A 19,450-nucleotide genomic window follows, 5' to 3' on the forward strand; every position below is an offset into this window, starting at 1 on the left:
CCCCCACTGCCGACACTCGGCAATCGGCACTCGGTGGAAATTAATTGCCTTGAGGTTTTGGCTGGCGTTGTGCATAAATTATGCTCTCAATGCAACCATTTAAATAAATCAATACTTTGGTACTCGCTGACAGGCCTGTGGCTCAGCCTCAGACGGTGCCTGTTCCCCCTCTGCCTGTGCCTCTCCTCTCGAGAAGGCGAAACAAAGCGCTTAAGGAAGACGCCGAAGACGTAGACTAAACAGCCGTGGCCCTATTTGTAAATACATATGTACAGATGTATGCCACTGTGCAGACGCCATACATACATATACATATGTATGTATGTATGTATGTACATACATTTGTGCCATGTATTTGTTGTCGTTTCAGTGGGTTAGGAGTAGGTGTTCAGCAGAGGGCTACTTGCCTTGAGAATAACAAATTGGAATATAAATTTGATCCAAATCGAATTTCTTTATATTTTAGCCAGTGGAAATGCAATTGAATGGAAAGTACATATCTACCACGTATGGGAATGCACAAATTATGTAAAATCAGTCCAGGAATATGTGTTTAAATAGAATTGGAACATGCCAGTAGATAGTTCCCCCATTAGCTGCATAAAATAAGTTTCTCCTAAAATGGAATTCTTTCTCTGTTATTCCCATTTTCACGTTCAATTTTTGCAACGTTTTGCCGTCCCTTTGTTGATCCCTCCATCCGGTAGACAGCCTGCCCAACAATCGCCGCTCCTGGCTGTCCATCAAAATCAAGTCAATTATCTACACACATCACTGAGCTGCAGATAATTTGCACTCCCCGAGAGGTAAACACATACGCGTCTGCCGCTCCCTGACTATTTGCAACCCCGGAAAACGTTACCCAGAGATAAACACAAAACTCTGATCAATGTGCAATAATGTACAGAGTGCATTGTGCAAAATCATGGAGGCATCTCGCTCAGATAGAGATCAGTTGGAATCCTGTGGATTGCGCACCTGCCTTCTGCACTTCATGGAATGCAAAAACACAATGGACCAACGGGTGGCCCAGACCCAGACCCGGTTGCAAAGTCTAATAAAACAAAGCAAACATTTTTGTAGTTTGCATTTTTGCGTTTACATTTCGAGTGCGGCAGAGCACAGCGGGGCGACGATTGCCCCGGACACTTCAATGACAAGGACTTTCATTCTTTCAGAGAGCGCTGTCCCGCTGTCCCTCTGCATCCCCCGCGGACCAGCTGCAGCTGCAGGGGCACAGGGTCAAGTGTTCGAGCAATTAACACCCCGAGGATGGTCGAGCGGGCGGCATTTTTGCACCCTCTCATCATTCAGGTGAGAGGCTACAGGTGGATGGACCACCCATGGGTCGTTTTCCTTTTGTGACTCGAGCCAGGACATCATCTGCTGTTTCAGGATGATCTAGGGAAAGGCCCACAACGGACAAACACAAGTGCGCAGGGAGCATGGACTGCTACAATCGATTTCCAGGTAGACTTCTTCAGTTAATCCGTGAAATTTCACACCCGCTGTGGTTTTTATCAGGTACAGGACACAACAGTCCTGTCAGTCCTGACAATCCTGTTTGCACAAGGAACCCAAAAGGGATTTCCTTCTCTTTCTGCATGTAACTATCTCTCCCGGTAATCCGCTGTGGCCCTCTGTTTGCTTTGGCATTAAAATTGTCAACTTTATTATCTGGCCGCTTGGCTCATAAAAAAAGCCAACAACCTGCCGCTGATAAAAACACCTCAGAATAAGGCCAACAACAACAGCAACAACGAACTATGATTGCACAGATATCAGCCATAGCCAGGCCAGACCCTTCGTCATTAAGTCATAAAAGTGCATGGAGAAATGAGCAGCAATTAAAGCTGTTGTGGACAAAAGGTCAACAAGTCGATGGAGAACATACCGTAATTGGAAAACTGACACTAAACCAACAGATATCGTGGCTCAGTGGCGTTCAAGTGGGTGGGTGGCTAAAAGGTTAAAGGCGGTTTGTGATGGGAATGTCTTTGAAAGTGGAAGAAACCTAAAAGAAATAGTTTTTAAGATATTCTTTAGAAACATTTTTAGTTCACTGACAAAGGTGCAACCTTTGAAAAATATCTAGAAGTGAATTTGAAAATATTCTGTAATAATTACTAAAGTATTTCTTAAGATCTTAAATCGAATTGCAACATTTTTGCGCATTTTTATAGTCTTTGGTTTAACCTTTAACCATCTCCAACTAAAACCCCGCTTAGCATGCACTTCTACGTTCTTTTGATTGCATTCAAATGCAATTAATCATATTTTAATGTCGCATTATTTCTGAACAATTTACTTCCTGGTTACACACCTACAAGTACTACGATTACTGAGTATTTCTCTTTGTTTCATTTGATTTATCCCATTTCAAACAGAGACTGAGCATCGCCATCATTCCTTATCTCTAGCTGGGATCTATGGAATATATAGCTGTCATTCGATGTTTGGTAAAGTAAAGTAAATAGGAAATGTATCAAGAGCTAATAAACTGAAATTCCAACATCATGATGATGATAAGCAGGCACAGCAACAGCAACAGCTGTATGATAATGATGATAATGATGTTGCTGACCGACTGACACAGAGTGACACCAGTCACGAGCTGAATGTGATTGCTGAAATACGAGTATAAATCTCAATTGTGTTGTTTCGCGAGTGCATTGTACAATAAACAATAAACGAAATAAAGATTTATTTTGATTTATCTCTGGCGCCACAATTGAATGATAGCTGCAACAGAATTATGTTTATGCAGTTATGTTTTCGTTTCTGTATGATTGAGTTGAAATGTTGATTGAAATGTTGAGGAATTCTAGCAAAGAATCAAGGAAACATTGGGGAACATCTCTCTTCAGCATTTGGCTGTGCAAAATAATTCTTTTAAGATAGATTTTCCCACGCTTTATGGCTCTTCTTCTATTTCTCTATATCCCTTTTCTTTCTCTCTGTTTTTACTGCAGATTTCTTTCTTCCTTTTCTTCATTGTCAGCCTCCACATTACGCACAATGCGAGCAGAGAAAATTGCACATAAACATTGTTCTTTCCTTTTTTTGGACATCCCCTGCCCCTACCCAGTGTAGGAGGTGGACGAACCCCTTTAGTGGCCATATAAAAGAACTTGGTCCGAATGGTTGACGTTGGTTGCTGCTGGCTTCTGGCTGTTCTGTGGATGCCCATTGCAGTTCTCTGGGAACTGAGAACTCTGGCAGCAGCGCCAAAAAAGGAAATAAAATGCATTGGGACACAAGACGACGACTCGATGGTTGCTTGGGTATGGCTTCCCTTCTCGGTGTTTCCTTTTTCTTTTCACTCTGTGCGGCTGCTGCTGCTGGCCATAACGGATTTTTATGTGGTCAATGATCCTTGAGCATACGCACTCCTCAGTCCTTCCCGGGCATTGTTCTCTCTTTGTTTGCGGAGTACAAGAAAATGTTTGCATAAAAAAAGCGGAAACGCGGCGAATAAAGAAGAAAAACAAAACTTAAAAACAAGCAGCCATAAAGGGGCGTCTTAGTGGCTTGCCCGGGGCGTGGCTGTTCATTAACGTATTGGAAAATGCATTGCCATTGTGCATCCATTTGTTGCAATGAGTCACAGACACGCCCCTTCATGTTGATTTTCCTGCCGGTCTCAGTTCCGTTTTCGGTCCTTTTTCTACCCATAATTACCATTATGCCACGCACAGCCTCAGCCAGGAATAATTATCATAATTTTGCTACAGCCACACACAGAACTGGGTCACATCCCGCCAACACTCTGGACATTCGGGCACCGGAACCGGATTTGAAGTTATGGGCGAGAAAAGTTGTATGAAAAACTAAAACTAAGTGCATCTGTGAGGTTTTCCCTTGGATAAAATATTATTCAGTTATGGTTTAAGGGTTTAATTAGTTTTCAATTTGCTTTGCTTTGCTATGCCAAGAACACTTTATGGCATGGCCAAGAGCGAACATGCCAAATTGGTCAACCATTTTTGGCTTCGAATAATGTGTCAAGCATTTGTTTGAGTTCATTAAAATTTTGCCAACGACTTTCGGCCATTAAATCATGGCTTTGGCCTTGGCCATTTTTGGTTAGAGAATATTCTGTTTATGGTGAGGGCAAAAATTTGTCAAACAACAAAAGAGAGACAGAGAGAGAGAGAGTTAGAGATACTCAGCATTAGAATAGGGAATATTTTGGTATTGGAACCTGCAGGGTTCCATTTTGTGAGTAGAATAAACAATTAATGAATGAAAAACCATTAGCCGTCAAAGACCCAAATCCATCTCCATCTAAACTACATCTTTACACCTTAAATCTGTGTATTCTTTTGGTATTAGCAATAAAATAAATACAAATCTGGCAAAGCCACAACTCCAAAACACTCTCGAATCATTGAAAAGAGTGTTATTATTTCCGTTTGCAAAATAACATATTCCAAACATTCCTTATGGTTAGCACATTCCAGTGGAATCCATTGGGCACATGCCATCCCATGGCAAAGTCAAAGAACTCATAAAACGTCAGGGCACAAGGCCAATTGTTACACCCCCTAAAAAATGCTCTCCCTAGGAATTCGATGCCACAAAAACTAGGACGCAAAAGAAAATTTGTAAATATTTGTCAACGTGGCAGGGGGAAGGTTCTTTATATGCATATTACATATATATTTATAAGAATGTGTGTGTATGTATTATATATGCACATGTACGAGCACAATCCTTCGTTTATTGATTTTTCTTTGACTCAAAGTAACTTCACTTGACACTCGCACAGATAGGATTTATGCAGAAGCAGCCAAAATGGCTAAAACCCTCAACGAGAATCCCACATTTTGTAGCTTTAGAACAGTTTCAGCTTAAAGGTTAAATTTGTTGTTGGAAATACATAAATATATAGCCATATGCCAGAGTCGTATCATGACAAACAGCTGTTTGGCCCAAAACAAAAGGCAATAATGCGAAATGACAGGCAAGTCGTCGGCGACGAATACGGCCAACAGCAAGTGACAGGGAAGGGAGGTAACAATGATTATGCAGATGATGACGACTCAATTCAGGCCACAAAATAATTTCCCTACTTTTATTTTGGTTACTTTTTTGTTTAGCTGTTCTTTTGGTTGTCATAGAGCTATGGCAAGGCGAATGAATGGAAATATTTAAAGCGTATGTTTCGTGCTAAAATAGTTAACTTTGTGGTTTTTTTTAGATAAATATTAAAGGAAAATATTTACATTTTTAAACGATTTTTGTCGGTTAGGCCACAGCCCGAATTAATAAGTGTATTGGATGGTTCGCCCTTTGCTTTCTCACACATTTATTGCACATATTTTAGTGAGTTTCCCAAGAACTGCGATTACAACCATCAGATAAGAGCTGTGCAGTGTTGTTGCATTAAAATTTTCGGCGTGTGCTTTCCGTGTGTTCCCGTTAGAGCAGTCGGAAAGCTGACACAAATACGAAGCGCCAATTCCCGTCATTCGCCAAATAAAACACATTTTAAATAAAAGACAAAAGCAAACCCCTCAAAAACAGCGATAAACATCTGTTCAGTTGTGTTCTCTTTAGCTGTGGATGGGATGTGAGTCAGCGATGGCCTGGCCCGGCCCGACCTGGCTCTGGTCTGAGCAGGAAGTATGGTTTTATGGCATGTCATGAGCTTACCTGCAAGAACAAAGAAAGGGGAAAATATGATTAAATTAGCATTGAGGAAAAGGATTACAAATTTAAGGGGCAGCCAGACTGCAATAAGCACTTAGACGGGAGGGAGGTCTGTCTGCCATTATGATTAATAACCCATCAATAATACTACATCTTCGGCGCCCTCTAAAACGCATCTACAACAGTCAACAGACAAGCAACAACTTTCCCAGATCCGTCAAAAGCGAACCGAACACGCGTCTCAAATAAATCATCATTCGTATGTACAAATCGAGAGCTCCACTCTCTCTCTTTGCAGACTGCACCAAAAGACAACAAATGTGTGAGAAACAAGTTGAGAGCTGGCTTGGGTTTTCTTTTGGGTTATGTTTGGGGTCGATTGGTGGTGGGGAGAGAGAGCAGGCAGCTTGTCACCAGAGACAGACACAAGGCTGTGGGCAATTAATGTTAGCAAATTGTTTGGAGCTCTACTCTGGATTACAAGGGTATATAAGATGAAGGTTACAGAAAGTAAGTAATCAGTGGATGGAAGAGTTTTCCAACTCAACAAATTCTTACACCATTTTAGAGAGTATAAAGCTCCCCCCTGCCTCCTATTAAGGGGTATCTTTTAGTCGTTTTGTCTCGCTTGTCGTTCCACTTGTTTCTGGTTTAGCTTGAAGTGAAATCGATATTATTTATCGCATAGCGGAAAAATGGTTTCAGTTCAACATTTTTGTTCAACGACAACGGCATTTCAAGTTTGGGCGGCGGTTTTACATTCCGTGCTCCACCCCTACCCCCACCTTACACTCTCTCCCATTGTGGCTGTGCATCGCAGTCTTTGTCTGGCCGCAAATTGAAACATTTCAAGGTCGCTCTGGCGGTTAAGTTGCGTTTTTGGCGGTCGTTCTCGTTGATGGAAGAAGAGCGAAAATTTTGCCAATTAACTTTATGAGCGAGCAGCAGCAGCAACAGGAGAAGCCAGTGGCAGCACAGGGAGAGGCTGCGGAGGAAAGATACACACGAGATACAAACACCCTAAAAATTGAGAGAGCGCAAACAAATTTTGTTTGATATTAAAAAATGAAGAAGAAAAATGAAAGCACATTTATTTTAATGATGTTATTTTTTAGATTTTTTGTTGAATTTTCAGGCCCACATGCCGGCAAAAAATAAAATGTGGAAGGTAGATTTTGTGACTTGCATGGGGTTGACCTTGAAGCTGGTTTCAAGATAAATGTACAGACATATGTACATCTACCCACAGGTGCAAGTAGACATTGGCTATAATAATAATACTATGCACGATTTTTTTTAAATTTTTTCCTGCACCACCCAGTACTCTGCACGACTGTCACGGAGCGTTCAATCCATGATCTTGGCAAGCATCCTCAAAAAACCCTCCGAATTTATAGTTCTCTTACCCACAAACGGGCACAAATGTTCGCTTCATATCTCTGATTTATTCTATAAAAAATAATGATCCATTTTCGATGTGTTTCGGCAACCAAGACAAGATCATTATTTAGATATTTTGCTCATTATTTATATCTTTCTAATTTGGCTGTTTTTGAGTGCCGTTTCTAAAGAGAAAACAGAAAGAAAACTTCTGCATAAGTTCCACTGTTGTTTTCATAAAATTTTGGAAGCCAAAAGAAATCTGCTAAAAATATAAAAATGTTGAACAAAATATGGCTTCCATTGCGTTACACTCTAATAAATAGTAATAATAAATACAGCACAAAAGAAAATGTTGCATAAAATGGGTGAAATTTGTTGAATCCTCATGAATCAGTTTTTTGTACACTTTGGTGAGCAGCAATTTTGGCCAAACAGCAAACAGCAAACGTGTTGCCAATTATTTGTCATGAATGTGGTTAGGCTTTGATTTAGTTTTATTTTTCTTCATAAAATATGAGCAGTTTTGGGCAACGTTTCGTTAAAGTTTATCCGGTTGGACAGGCAGACAGACAACCCAGACAGGCTCTCCGCAAAAGGCATTCGGAACGGGTTCACTGAACGAATTTAATTGATTTACTTTTTATATCGTATGTATTGTATGAATGTTTTTTTTTGCGTCCAACTAATTGCTTCGACTGTGGCTGATGATGACGAGAGGCGACTCTTGTGATGGTCGGAATCCTCAACTCAATTGCAGTCACAAAAGAGATGCTGAAGAGCCGTGGTCTGGTTGGTTGAATGGTTGGTCGTCTGTTGAGGGGTTTCTGTATTTAAGGCTATTTAATTGCTAATTACGTCAATGCGTTTGCTTTAATTAAACCAAGCGGCAGGAGCAGGAGCAGGAACAGGAGACGACAAATGCAACATTAATTTAAGTCCAAGATTAAGCGAGCGAAAGGGAGAGCGGGGAGGGAATGGTCGGAGCAAACGTCTCTGTTCCTCCCACAGGAAATTCCATAAATCAGCAGCGCGACACAGAAATAAAAAGGAAAAAGGAAGGAACGAAAAAAGAGCAACCGAAGTTGCAATACTCTTGAAAATTTATTTTAAAAATTGTTTCTTCTTACAGAAAAGGTAAAAGCTCAGAGAAAAATGCTTCTGCCTCTGCCTATCCAACTTCAAGTCACAATCTGAATAGCTTTTGTAAGCATATTAAAAGCAAATCGTCAGCCAAGGCTGCAGGAAAAGCAGAAAATGTAATAAACTTAGCGAAAAACTCAACTAGGCTATGGGGCGTGGCGTGGCCCTGTCGTGGGAGTAAGTGCTGCAAGGGCTGGGGAGGTGCTAGCACTTAATGCAACAAAAATAAACGAAGAATTTTTGCAATGAAAACATTTGTAAACTAAATAATGCGGACACGCCTCACACCTCACTCCCATTCGTCCCCCACTCACACACCTTGAAATAACTCGCTTATATGCAAATTCTCTCCCCGCTCTCTGTTTTATTCTGTTTTTTTTTCTGCCTGTGCAACGTCAATAACAAGAACAACAATCCAGAAAGAGGGGTGTGGAGGGTGGTGGGTCATGTCGGTGCATGTCACGGACATGTTCCAAGGACAAAAGGGTTGGATTGGATGAGCGAAAAGCATATTTGAAAAGGACTTGCATCGTCAATGCATCTGCTGGAATCTGCAGTTTTATCTCTTCTCAAGGACTCTTAAATTAACGCTGGAAAAATGCAAGATAAATATGTTGCACTTCTGTGCTTGTTCATTTTGTAATTAGCTATACCCTGGAGGAGGGTATCAAAGAGGGTACCCGCAGCACAACGACACAGACACACACACCCAAGGACTCGAAAATTAACACCCTTTTCTTTTCTTCAGACCCTTCGCCCTCTGTGTTTCGTGCCTTTCTGGCTGTTGTTTTTGTTTTGACACAATCGATAACAAAGAATCTCTGGCTGGAAATTAATTGCGGCCACAGGGAAAGGGGTAGGGACGCAACAGCCATCCATCCATCCAGTGGAGGGCATGCACTGACAATTCTGAGAACTGTTGCAGCCACAAGGACGCACGCGTGCAGCTGGTAGCTGGTAGCAGCACCAGAACACAAACAAGAAACAAGCAAAAAGTATTGTCAGTGTTCCGAGGCAATTCCTAGAAGTAAGCGAGAGGATTTCTGTAATAAAGTAGAGGGCAAGCTTCTCAGTTGAGGGCTCCCAATGGCAGTGCATCATTTGCTAAGCCAAAGGGACTATCAAATGAACAAAACTTTCGAGGCCACGTCTGATCTCAATCGTTAGAGGAATGTCCTTCATTTGTAGCTTCAAATGTGCGTCTGACGCCTGTCCATACACGGAAAAAAGTGAAATCTTCGAGAGAGAAAGAAAAGTAAAGTAAAAAACGTAATGAACAAAAATCAATGCAACTTTCTTTTTGTGATGAAAGCTGCAGAAGCGAACGAGCATGACGGGCGGCGTAAAAAAAAGAAGCCAACTCTATAGATGAAGTACAAGCCGAAAAGGTTTCCTCTGATCGGCTTAAAATTGCATGACAATTGTCACTGGAGAGACGGAAATGCTTAGGGAAAAAGCGATGACTCGCTAGAGAAGATTTTCCCGCTCTGCAAATTGAAGCTAATTGGGTTGTAACCTTTCTGCCTTTTCCCCTCAATTAAGAACAGCCCAAAAGTCTGAAAAAAACACTACAAAAGTATCTACAGCTTCTATCTTCCGAGAGAGTAAATATTTTAATTACAATTCTCTCAGGCATAATGGGGTACTGGAGGGACCAGTTGCTTGTTATTGATATTCGTAAGATATATTCGCGAGAATCGCCAGATGATTCATTTCGAAATGTTCTTCGGAGCGGACACTGCGGGGATGCTAATGAGATGATGAGACACAGAGAGAGAGATCGCTGTGTCAGGCGCCAACTCTGATAGATATATCTATATCTCTGTATAGCTGGCATATTGTTTTCGCTGATGGATGAATCTTTTTGTCAATGAAGTGGAAGACCCAGGGGCCACAAGTGGCAGTGGCAGCAGCCCTATGGAGCAGCAACAACAGCAGCAGCAGCAGCACCTCGTTGACCCAATTGAATTGAGCAATTTCTGTGCTCGTTATTAGATTTTGTGCTGTGGCTTCAATTGTATCTGTCATATGCTATCCCGCTACACAATTTGCATTTGCCCCACCATCGCCGACTGCACGCATCTCTCAGATACTTAGATACTTGGCGTACGCGTAACTGATGCCTTGTTCTAGAGTGTAATTAAAGTGATTATCTTTATGGTGGAGTGATCATCATCATCATCAAATTAAGCCAATTTACACAGCAAACAAGACAGGAAGTTTGCTCCAAATAGAAGACTTGAATTTTTCGTAGAGATTGTACAGAAATTGTAGCCTCAATTGCGAAATGGAAAAATGAATCATTAATCGAACCAATTGATTGGCACTTTTGAGCTCAATATATGGGGAATACCCTATCTCAATGCTGGATGATTGTTTTGCCATTTATCATAAAATATTTATGATATTTATTCGCACATGAAATCCATAAAGGCCAAGGCTTGTTCTCTGAGTTCTCAGTGCAAACATTTCGCAATTCTGTTTGTTTATTTGTCAATCGTTGGGCCACCGTTCTGTCTACCGTTCAATCAACCCTCTCAATCAACACTGCAGCGCTGGAAGGAGACAACTTGACGCTGCTTGAATATTTGTTTATTTTCATGCCACCAACGGCACTTCGTTATCGAACTTGCGAGGCAAACGGCAGAGGCAGAGCCATCGATGCAATTAGCGAAAAGTGGAGCAGAGCTGAGCAGAGCGGAGGAGAGCTTCGAGGCAGGAAATTGGAGCGGATCAGGGAGTGAAGTCTTAGCAAAGAGCACAACAACAAAGCAACCAACCGACATGCTCTATATCCCATGCTACTCCCAAGCACTCCAAAGCCCACAGGCAGAGACCAAGGCAAGGCGTCGATGCAACGCCAATTGCAACGCGTAATTGGCATTTTATATAATTCAGCATTAATTGCCTCGCGGAACTAATCAACTCTGCGCTGCTGCACGGTGGCTGTGAAATGTCAGGCGTATTCGATTCAGCAATTAAATAATAAACAATACAAAGGTCTCTCAATGAACACACGTCACAGATTCGTGTGATTCATTGTGCTTTCCAACTATAGTCCAAGCGTTTTAGAGCCATTTGGTTGCCAGCTCAGACCCGGTGCACGTGCACCCCTCCGCGTGTGTGACTGCTTGTGGCAATACAAATGGGGCTTAGTGAGTCATTCAATGCCTTGGGAAGGATATACAAAGGGAATTGTGACAGGTGTTAGGGTGCTTAGGGTAGAGGGCCCCATTGTATAGTTTAATATGTGTTGAGGTTAAACACTTCATTCAATCTTCTTCCTACTATCGAATGATATCTAAGTATGACTAACAGCCTTCTAGCACTAGAACATTCAACATTCAATTGCCAATTACATTGATGCGGTCTTACAATTTTCCACACAAGCAGCTGGTTTCCTAAGACAAATTATCTACAAGCTTTACATTTTGTGTGAAATCCAAAATGAAATAAATCTGAGAGAAATCCACAGATGTAATACAGATTTCCTAAACAATGTAACTTTAATTTCACCAAATTGTAGGGCATTGCAATCGCCTTTGCCAGTAATCAATCTCAAAATAAATCAACGGCACTTCTCGTAATGCCTTTCTATCTGGCTAATAGACCAGAAACCTTCTTCAACTTTCCCCCAGTGATCTCTCGCACTCATTGTGCTGCCATGCTTGAACATACTCGTAAAAGTACGAGTAATCGACCCTAGTGCCATAAATTCTTGAAAAATAATTTCTCTATATAAGAAAAAGCTCTCCGCTCTCCCACTTTATGTTAAATAGTATTTTATCAGCTTTTGAAATGCCTTGTGAGTAGCATGTACTGCACATCCGGCGGATATCTTGTGCCTATGGGGAGCTTTAATAAAACAAAGTTTTATTGCAAGAATTACAGTAACGAACCGAGTGAGAGTGAGCGAGTGAGGAAAATTACCCCAGATAGCCAGATAAACAGACAGACTGAAGTCGTACTTTCAATTTACTTGAACTTCATGTTTTACATAACGGCAATTAACTAATGCCAGTTAATGAGTGAACGAGTGCGCGGACAAAGAGAAATGCTCGTATTCAGACACGTGCCATGTGCAAATCACAGCTTAGGTAATACCACATGGGGCAGGGAAGCAAAGTTGTAACCACATGAAAAATACCTCACCACTCCCATTGGGCTCGGAGTACTTTAAACATTACCAAATCTTTACAAACTCAATATTGATTGCAAAATTATTATAGACAACATACATAAGGAAACCAAGTTAACAAAAAGCAAAATTAAGTTCTCTTGTCCTTCAGTGTGCCGTTGTTCGCATTCCCCTCTACTCTTCTCTGCTATCTTTATTCATTATTCGTTAATTGATAAACGCGCTCGAACAATAAAGCCCACTCATCATAAGAAGAAGAGAAGAAGAAGAAGCTCCTTCTCCGTTGTTGCTCTAATCTCTGTGCTTTGTCTGCGCTGCTCTTCGCTCTCTCCTGCAGCCACTTCTAGCGGGTTGGGTCGGGTCGGCGAGGGGGGAGACTACTTTATGGTTCGTTGGCTTTGCTGGGAGCGGTGACTGGTCTGACTTCGCCATCTGCTTATCGCACACAGATAAATCGAGTAGAACTTCTTCCAGCGCCCTCTCCTCCTCAGCTCACAAGCTTCTCCCACACGGTGAGTGCTTTTCAAGAGAGGAGAATGACGGGGTGTGGGAGGGGTAAAAGAAATACAAGATGCAGCTCCCGAAAAAATATGTAACACTCGAAAGATAAAAATAAAATGGAAACCAATCGAGAGAATCAAGAGAGCGGGAAGAAAAAGCATCACGATATTAGCGCCGGGATGTTAATTCAATTAGCTCTTGGCTGGCGCTGCTGCTTCTCTTTTCGGTGTTTATGGGTTAAAGATTTTTGGTTTAATTTGTTACTGCTGCTGCTGCTTTGTTTACCCACGACTGACGGCATTTGTTAGGCATTGTGCTTGATCGCACTGAGGATGGTTTACCTTTTGGCCGTTTAGCATATTGCCAACATAAAGCGACCACAAATAACCATGACCTAGCACAAAATTACGAGTAATAGGAAGAGTCAGAGGTGGAGGCGTTTATGTAGTCGCCAGACTTGGTCTTATGACTTTGCCAGACTAGCGGATAATCCCGAGATAAACAGTTCATTGACTGCAAAAATGGAAATGCTCGAATGATGCTGAGGAACATATTGTTCAGATACATTTCTTGAGAATATTTGTCATTGGAAATATGCACATTAATAAATCAGGGAATTGATTCAAACGAATTTTATAATGTAAATGACTGTGCTGTAGATACTACATTACAAGAAAGGCAGAGTTTAATCCGTTTCCATTCCCAGGCCTGACCTTAATTTTCTTGGAGCGCTTTTTATAGACACACCGTAAATCAAAAGCTGTTGTTGATTGAACGAAAGGTTTGTCAAGAGGTTTCAGCAAACTATTAGTGTTTCCACTGTACTATTCCACACCCACACCATAATACATACACAGAGCTCTGTATATGGTAGGCGTTATGGCTCAACATTTAACACCTCCCTCCTCCCACCCATAAACACGGCTCGTTCTCGTGGCTTTCGCTTTTTTCTTTGGTTTCTGAAAAAGCTTTGTGCTTGTAATTTGTAACTGTGTAAATAATTATCCACCGAAAAAAACACCAAAACAAATGCACAAACATATGCAATGCATTTACAAAGGCCTGTAAAATCGGGCCACCGAAAACTTTAAAAGTTTTTGTATGTAAAAAGAAAATATTGTATAACGGAAACGTAAACATAAATTCGGTTTTTATTTTACAGTTCAGTGACCCGCTGCGACAGGAACGTCATCAGAGTAGTGGATGGATAGCTGTTTTTTTTGCTCTCGCTGTTGCTGTCACACCCCGTAGCGAAAAGGGTGTACAAGCACCCTCGAATGTGTGGAGGAACACACGACGTAGCTGCTTAGGCATCATCATATTTGGGTATCTCATTGTCGAGGCACCTGAGCATTCTCTCATGTTTAGTTTTGCTGCGAACACACCTACGCACACATACGAAGAGCGGAACATAAAGCGTGCGACAGAGAGTGCCTCTCAGTGCGTGGCCAAAGCTCTCTCTGACCCTCTCCCCCTGGATGACGAAAAAATGCAACATTGGAAACGTATGCGAAATGACTCGCAATGGAAGGTAAATTAGCCACTGTCCCGTCCCGTCCAGACTAAAAGCACTGACCATAACCAGGAAGAGGTGGCTGCTCCGCTGCTTGATTCACTCTAGCGTGTTGTCGCATTTCCGTTGCAAATATTTGTCGCTGTCGCTTCCCATTACGGATGCTAGTCAATAGGTCTGGGGTCTCGTCTCACGTCTCTGTCTCTCTGCATAAATTAACCAAAGAGAGGAGAACCGAAAGAGAGTGAGTGCTATTGCCCATTGAGATCCCTCTCCCAGCCACAGCTTTGTTTGTCTTCCATCTTTATGATTATTTATTCACTTGATTGCATTTGGGATTTCTCTTCACCTTCGCTCCGTTCATCTCTACCTGATGCCCTCTTCCTCCCTCTCGCACTCTTTGCTTCTTTTATTTTGATTAATCATCGTCAGGGCTGTACTCTCCGCTCACCTTGCTCTCTGCCCTGCCTGTGTCTGTCCTTCTCTTTCTTTGATTTTCTTTTGCTTCACTCCAGCCCAACCTCATCCGCTACTCAATCATGCATTGCATTGGCATTGCACAAGCGAGATAACAACAATGAATGCAATGCATCTCCCCGCTCTCCGTCCCCCACTCCGCACACCCCCACGAAGGTCTGCGCATCTCTTTCGTTAGCATTTGTTTAGAGGAAATTTCTGCTGCTACGGAATTTTTTCCGGTTCCTGGGCATAAACAAAGTTTTTCAAGTGTTTTCTTTGATACGTGTTGAGAATTCTTCCTGCTTTTATAGTGGCACCGGGACCGAACTCTTTGATTGCATCCATTGATTGTGGTGGAAGCTTCAGAGCTTTGGGTGCTACAGAAGTTTTACTTGTTTTCCTTTAACTTCAACTCGCAGAGGTCCCGCGATGACTAATGCAATGACAATTATTTTGGGGTTGTCTAGCCAAAAACTCACCCTGCACCACAGACATGTAAGGAAATGGAGTCATAAATAACTGAAGTGTGTTTCCCTCATTCGCCCTTCGAGAGTGGTAAAAATACATCCCACTGTTCACCCTGCGCAGGCTGTGCCTCTGTGTATCTCTGCCTTAATTAAGGTCGCATTAATTTAAGGCTTAATCTCCGCAAATGTTAAGGTTACACTCGAAACCTGCTCGAAGGAACAACCCTCTGCTTAGGGCTGATCGATTATAATCGAGGGGTATGCCCCGAGCACGTGCCTCAGTCAAAAGTGAATCCTGGCACGTGTCCTACTTTCTGCAACAATTATATGGTAATGGGCCGCCAAACAACAGAAACAATTCCAGGCAAATCAATTTTCATCGATTGCCATCAAAATGATTTAATTTTTGAATGAACCTTTGAATACTCGTTGCGTGCCAGGCAAATAATAGGCCATTCATTGAATTATTACATTTAGTAAATTTCCTCTTCTTTCTTCTATTATTTCTTAATTGCTTCTCCCCCCACACTCTACTAATGTTTTCCATGTTGATTTCCTAGACTCTACCCATTTGTTGTCACGTTCTTGGAGGCGACACAATTTATGCAAATGTTGTTCAATTCTGAGGCCTCCTTCTCCAACCCGGGGAGAGACACGACAGCCAGACTTTGTCTACTAAAATATGCATGCTCAGAGGCTTCCGTTTGGATTCGATCTAGAGACGAAGAACAGACACAGAAGAGATACAATAAGAAGGAGAGAAGCTCTTTCCATTTAAATTCTTTTGACCTGACTCAATCAAGTCGAGCTTGAAGCTTGTGCCCCAGCTCAAGATCCGTAAATTGAGTTCGGTTTCAATTAAGTTTTGCTCATGATGATGATGGACTGATGGCTGACCACTCTAGAATTTCATGCTTAGAACGTTGTTTGGAAAGCCGGGAAAACGTTTCAAGTGTCATACAGGCCGATAGACTGATATATTGTGGCCAACGTTTCCAGTTCTGGCTCCCACGTTCAGAGCCACCCAGTCCCATAGCCATTTGAGAGGCTACAACAACAGCGATGCCGCATATTAATGATCCTCTTGTCTTGCCTTCTGCTTGTGATAATGATAAAGATAATAGTAATGGTTGCTAGCCCGCTTGCCACATGGGTAAACAAGATACAGGCAAAGCCCAAGACAAGAGGCGTGGCCCGTATGTGTTGCAGTAGCCGTGGATGTCCCAAGAAAGTCAATGAAATGCATGGGAAAATATGAAGCTAGTTCCAGTTGCCCTAGAAACGATTTATATGACACAAACACTATAATTATTATTGTATAATTATTCTAATATGAGATTCTACTGAGTACTGACTACATTGATGCAACAACCCCATTTGGCTTTTCGATTCAAAAAGAAGCTAAGGGGAACTTTGCCAATCACCATTCTCCTTTCCTTTTTGTTTTTTTGAATCCACAGCCCCAAAACGATTTCAGCTCCCGCCCACTTTTGAGCCATGAATGTTACCTCACTTGAACAACTTGTTTCTTAAGGCTATTACGGCCTGTTGCCACTGCTGCTGTTGCCATATAATTGCGCAAATGATATAAAAATTGTTAAGAGAATACAAAAAAAAACCGAAACAATCATCAACGAAATCGCAGCAGTTAGCAACAAACACAACACACAACAAATCAAGGCAATGACAAAAGAAACGAGAAACGAAACGAATTGGCCAAATGCAGAGTTGGCCAGAATGGCGGTACGAGTGTGCGCTTAAGGCGCTGACCTTTTGGGGCCCGTACTGATGACAATGAAAAGACATCAAATATAAACACATTTAACGCTTGCCATTAACAAAAAACTCAGAACGGCAGAAAAATTACCAAGAAGTGTCTGTGTGACCCACAAAAAAGAGCGGCGCTTTGTGGACGGAAAAAGTTGCCAAACTTTCTCAAAAAAAAAACCCCAAAAAAACTGCCACAATGAGAGTAAAAGTAAAGCACGCCATTGCATTCACAATCGATTTTTACTGTAGCAGAAACATAAAACACCGAAAAGAAACAAGAAGAAGGGCCAGCAGATCTGCGCTGTACGTGCGAGGAAGGCAATCAATGGATTTGCATGGAAAGTGTGATCCCCAGGGGCGCCTCTCTATCGCACTACGTGAGATTTTGATAGACCCAAACAATGAGATAAACAAGCTGCTAATAGTCCCACAGACAGCCGAACAGAAGCGTAATACTAATCAAAAAGGAAAAGCGAAAAGCGAAAAACTACTCCCACTGATAAGCCAGACAGTGCCAAGTGCTCAAGGGCCAAGGGAGGAGCTATGGAGCGTGCCTCTATCTCTAGTCTTTGTCCAGGCTGGAAAACGGCCCTAAAACAGCTTTGTAGTGGAAGTAGCAGACGACTCCCGACCAAATAGAAGCTGGTTTTTCAAGGTTGTTCAAACCGGCAAGAGCTTCAACAACACGAGAGACTTACACTGGCGGCACAGTGGTTCAAGCTTGTATGAAAGGCTTCTACCATTTACCAACATTATTGCTATTATGGCAGCCCCAAACTGAGTCACTAACTAATTTGCCACATGACTAACACTTGGCCCCAAAATTGTTATCTATTTAATCATAAAATATTAACCACATTCTTTTGCTAAGCTCTGACCACTATAAACCCCTTCCACACGCTGATGAATCGAGTTTTGCGGGGCCTGTGGGGAAGTACATGCAACAAAGGTGATCCATGTGGAGCTGCAACTCACCTTTTGACTTGTCGGCGCTGTCAGCTGTGGCAGCACACTGCTGCCAACATATGTTGAGCGAGAGCAACAACAGTGGCAGCAGTTGCAACTGGGAACGGGATAGCCGGGACTCGGAGCGAGACATGTTCAAAGAGTCCCCCATGCGGTTGTGTCGTTCCTATGAAGCTGATGCTGGAATGGGATGGATGGTGTCTCCTCCTCCTGCTCCTCCTGCGCTGCTGCTGTTGGTTGTTTTTCTTGGGCGAGTGTTTGGTTTCGTTGCGTGGATGAGCGACGCGGTAAGTAATAGTACAATTTGTTGTTCTCTCGCGGGGGCACAAGTGGTGACATCACACTTCCCGTGTCAGTGACGGCTCAGCTGCAGGCTTCCGCATGTTGCTTGCACAGCACAAATACCATCTACCAGCTCCGCACCAAGGGGTGTGTTGAGGGGACCAGGGCGGGGTTCCGAGATGAATTAAAAAAACAGGATGTGCTGCCCGTCATTCACGAAAAACCGCAAGAACAAAATCAAATCAACAACAACAATAACACTCCACTCCACTCCCGCGAATCGCGAATACGCGAAGTAAACAACAACAAAGCTGTGCTGATATTATAACGGGCTTTGCGCGCTCTCTCTCTCTATTCCTCTCTCTCGCGGGCACTATCTATCTCTTCAGCTGCTTTTGCTGCTGCTGCTTCTGCAAGTTTTTGCTTATTGAAATTTCCATTCTTGGGCCATGCTGGCATTTGTTTAGAATGATTGGGGGAACAGCTGTATTATGTTATGTATCATGTGCACTGGGAATCAATGAAATTTGGACCAGTTTCGCATTTATTTTTTGAGGCCATTAATTCAATTTATTCAACACAATTCGCTCTTTCACACAGGCACAGCACACGCACGCAAATAGCAGCACCACCACACACACACGCACGCACGAAAGTTTCGTATTTTTATTCGCTTTTATAAGATTGCGCGACACAGCGACCCGCGCAGTTCGAAATTGGATTTGGTTTTGGATTCATTGTGAACACCAAGGCAAGGTGAAATTACTATTCACCATTAACTATTTCACCATGCAACAATTGTGAATGGGGAATGGGTTCCCATTGTGAATTGTATTTTGAGTGAATGACGGAATGAAGCAGTGTTACCGAGGAATTACTGATAAAATATACCGTCAGGGCCTCGTAAATATACAAAAATACACCATTGCATCTTCAAAATATACTGTAAATATACCGTAGTCTGAAATGCCATTTCACGATTTTGATGTTCTATTTAATATTACCAGCCTCTAAAGAACTCTAACACTGAATCAATAATTTAATCCGTTTGAAGAATCAATTTGACGTATTATAAATTCTCCTTTTTATTGGATTGTATACCTTATGACCTTATATTTTACGAATTTGTATTTGAGTTTTTCATTCAATTCACCCCTTCTGGAAGCAAGCGAGCTT

General features: G+C 42.1%; 1 protein-coding gene across 1 annotated transcript in view; it reads right to left on the reverse strand.

Moving 5' to 3' along the window:
• Positions 1-18,999, reverse strand: part of LOC117899441 (disintegrin and metalloproteinase domain-containing protein 12) — a 33,093-nt gene extending 14,094 nt beyond the window's left edge. The window contains exon 1 of the mRNA XM_034809445.1: positions 18,002-18,999. Coding sequence (XP_034665336.1) covers positions 18,002-18,143 — 142 coding nt within the window. The 5' untranslated portion in view covers positions 18,144-18,999. The remainder of the gene's footprint in view (positions 1-18,001) is intronic.
• Between the last annotated feature and the right edge of the window lie 451 nt (positions 19,000-19,450).

Source organism: Drosophila subobscura, chromosome O, assembly GCF_008121235.1.
Source record: "Drosophila subobscura isolate 14011-0131.10 chromosome O, UCBerk_Dsub_1.0, whole genome shotgun sequence".
NCBI lineage: Eukaryota > Metazoa > Arthropoda > Insecta > Diptera > Drosophilidae > Drosophila > Drosophila subobscura.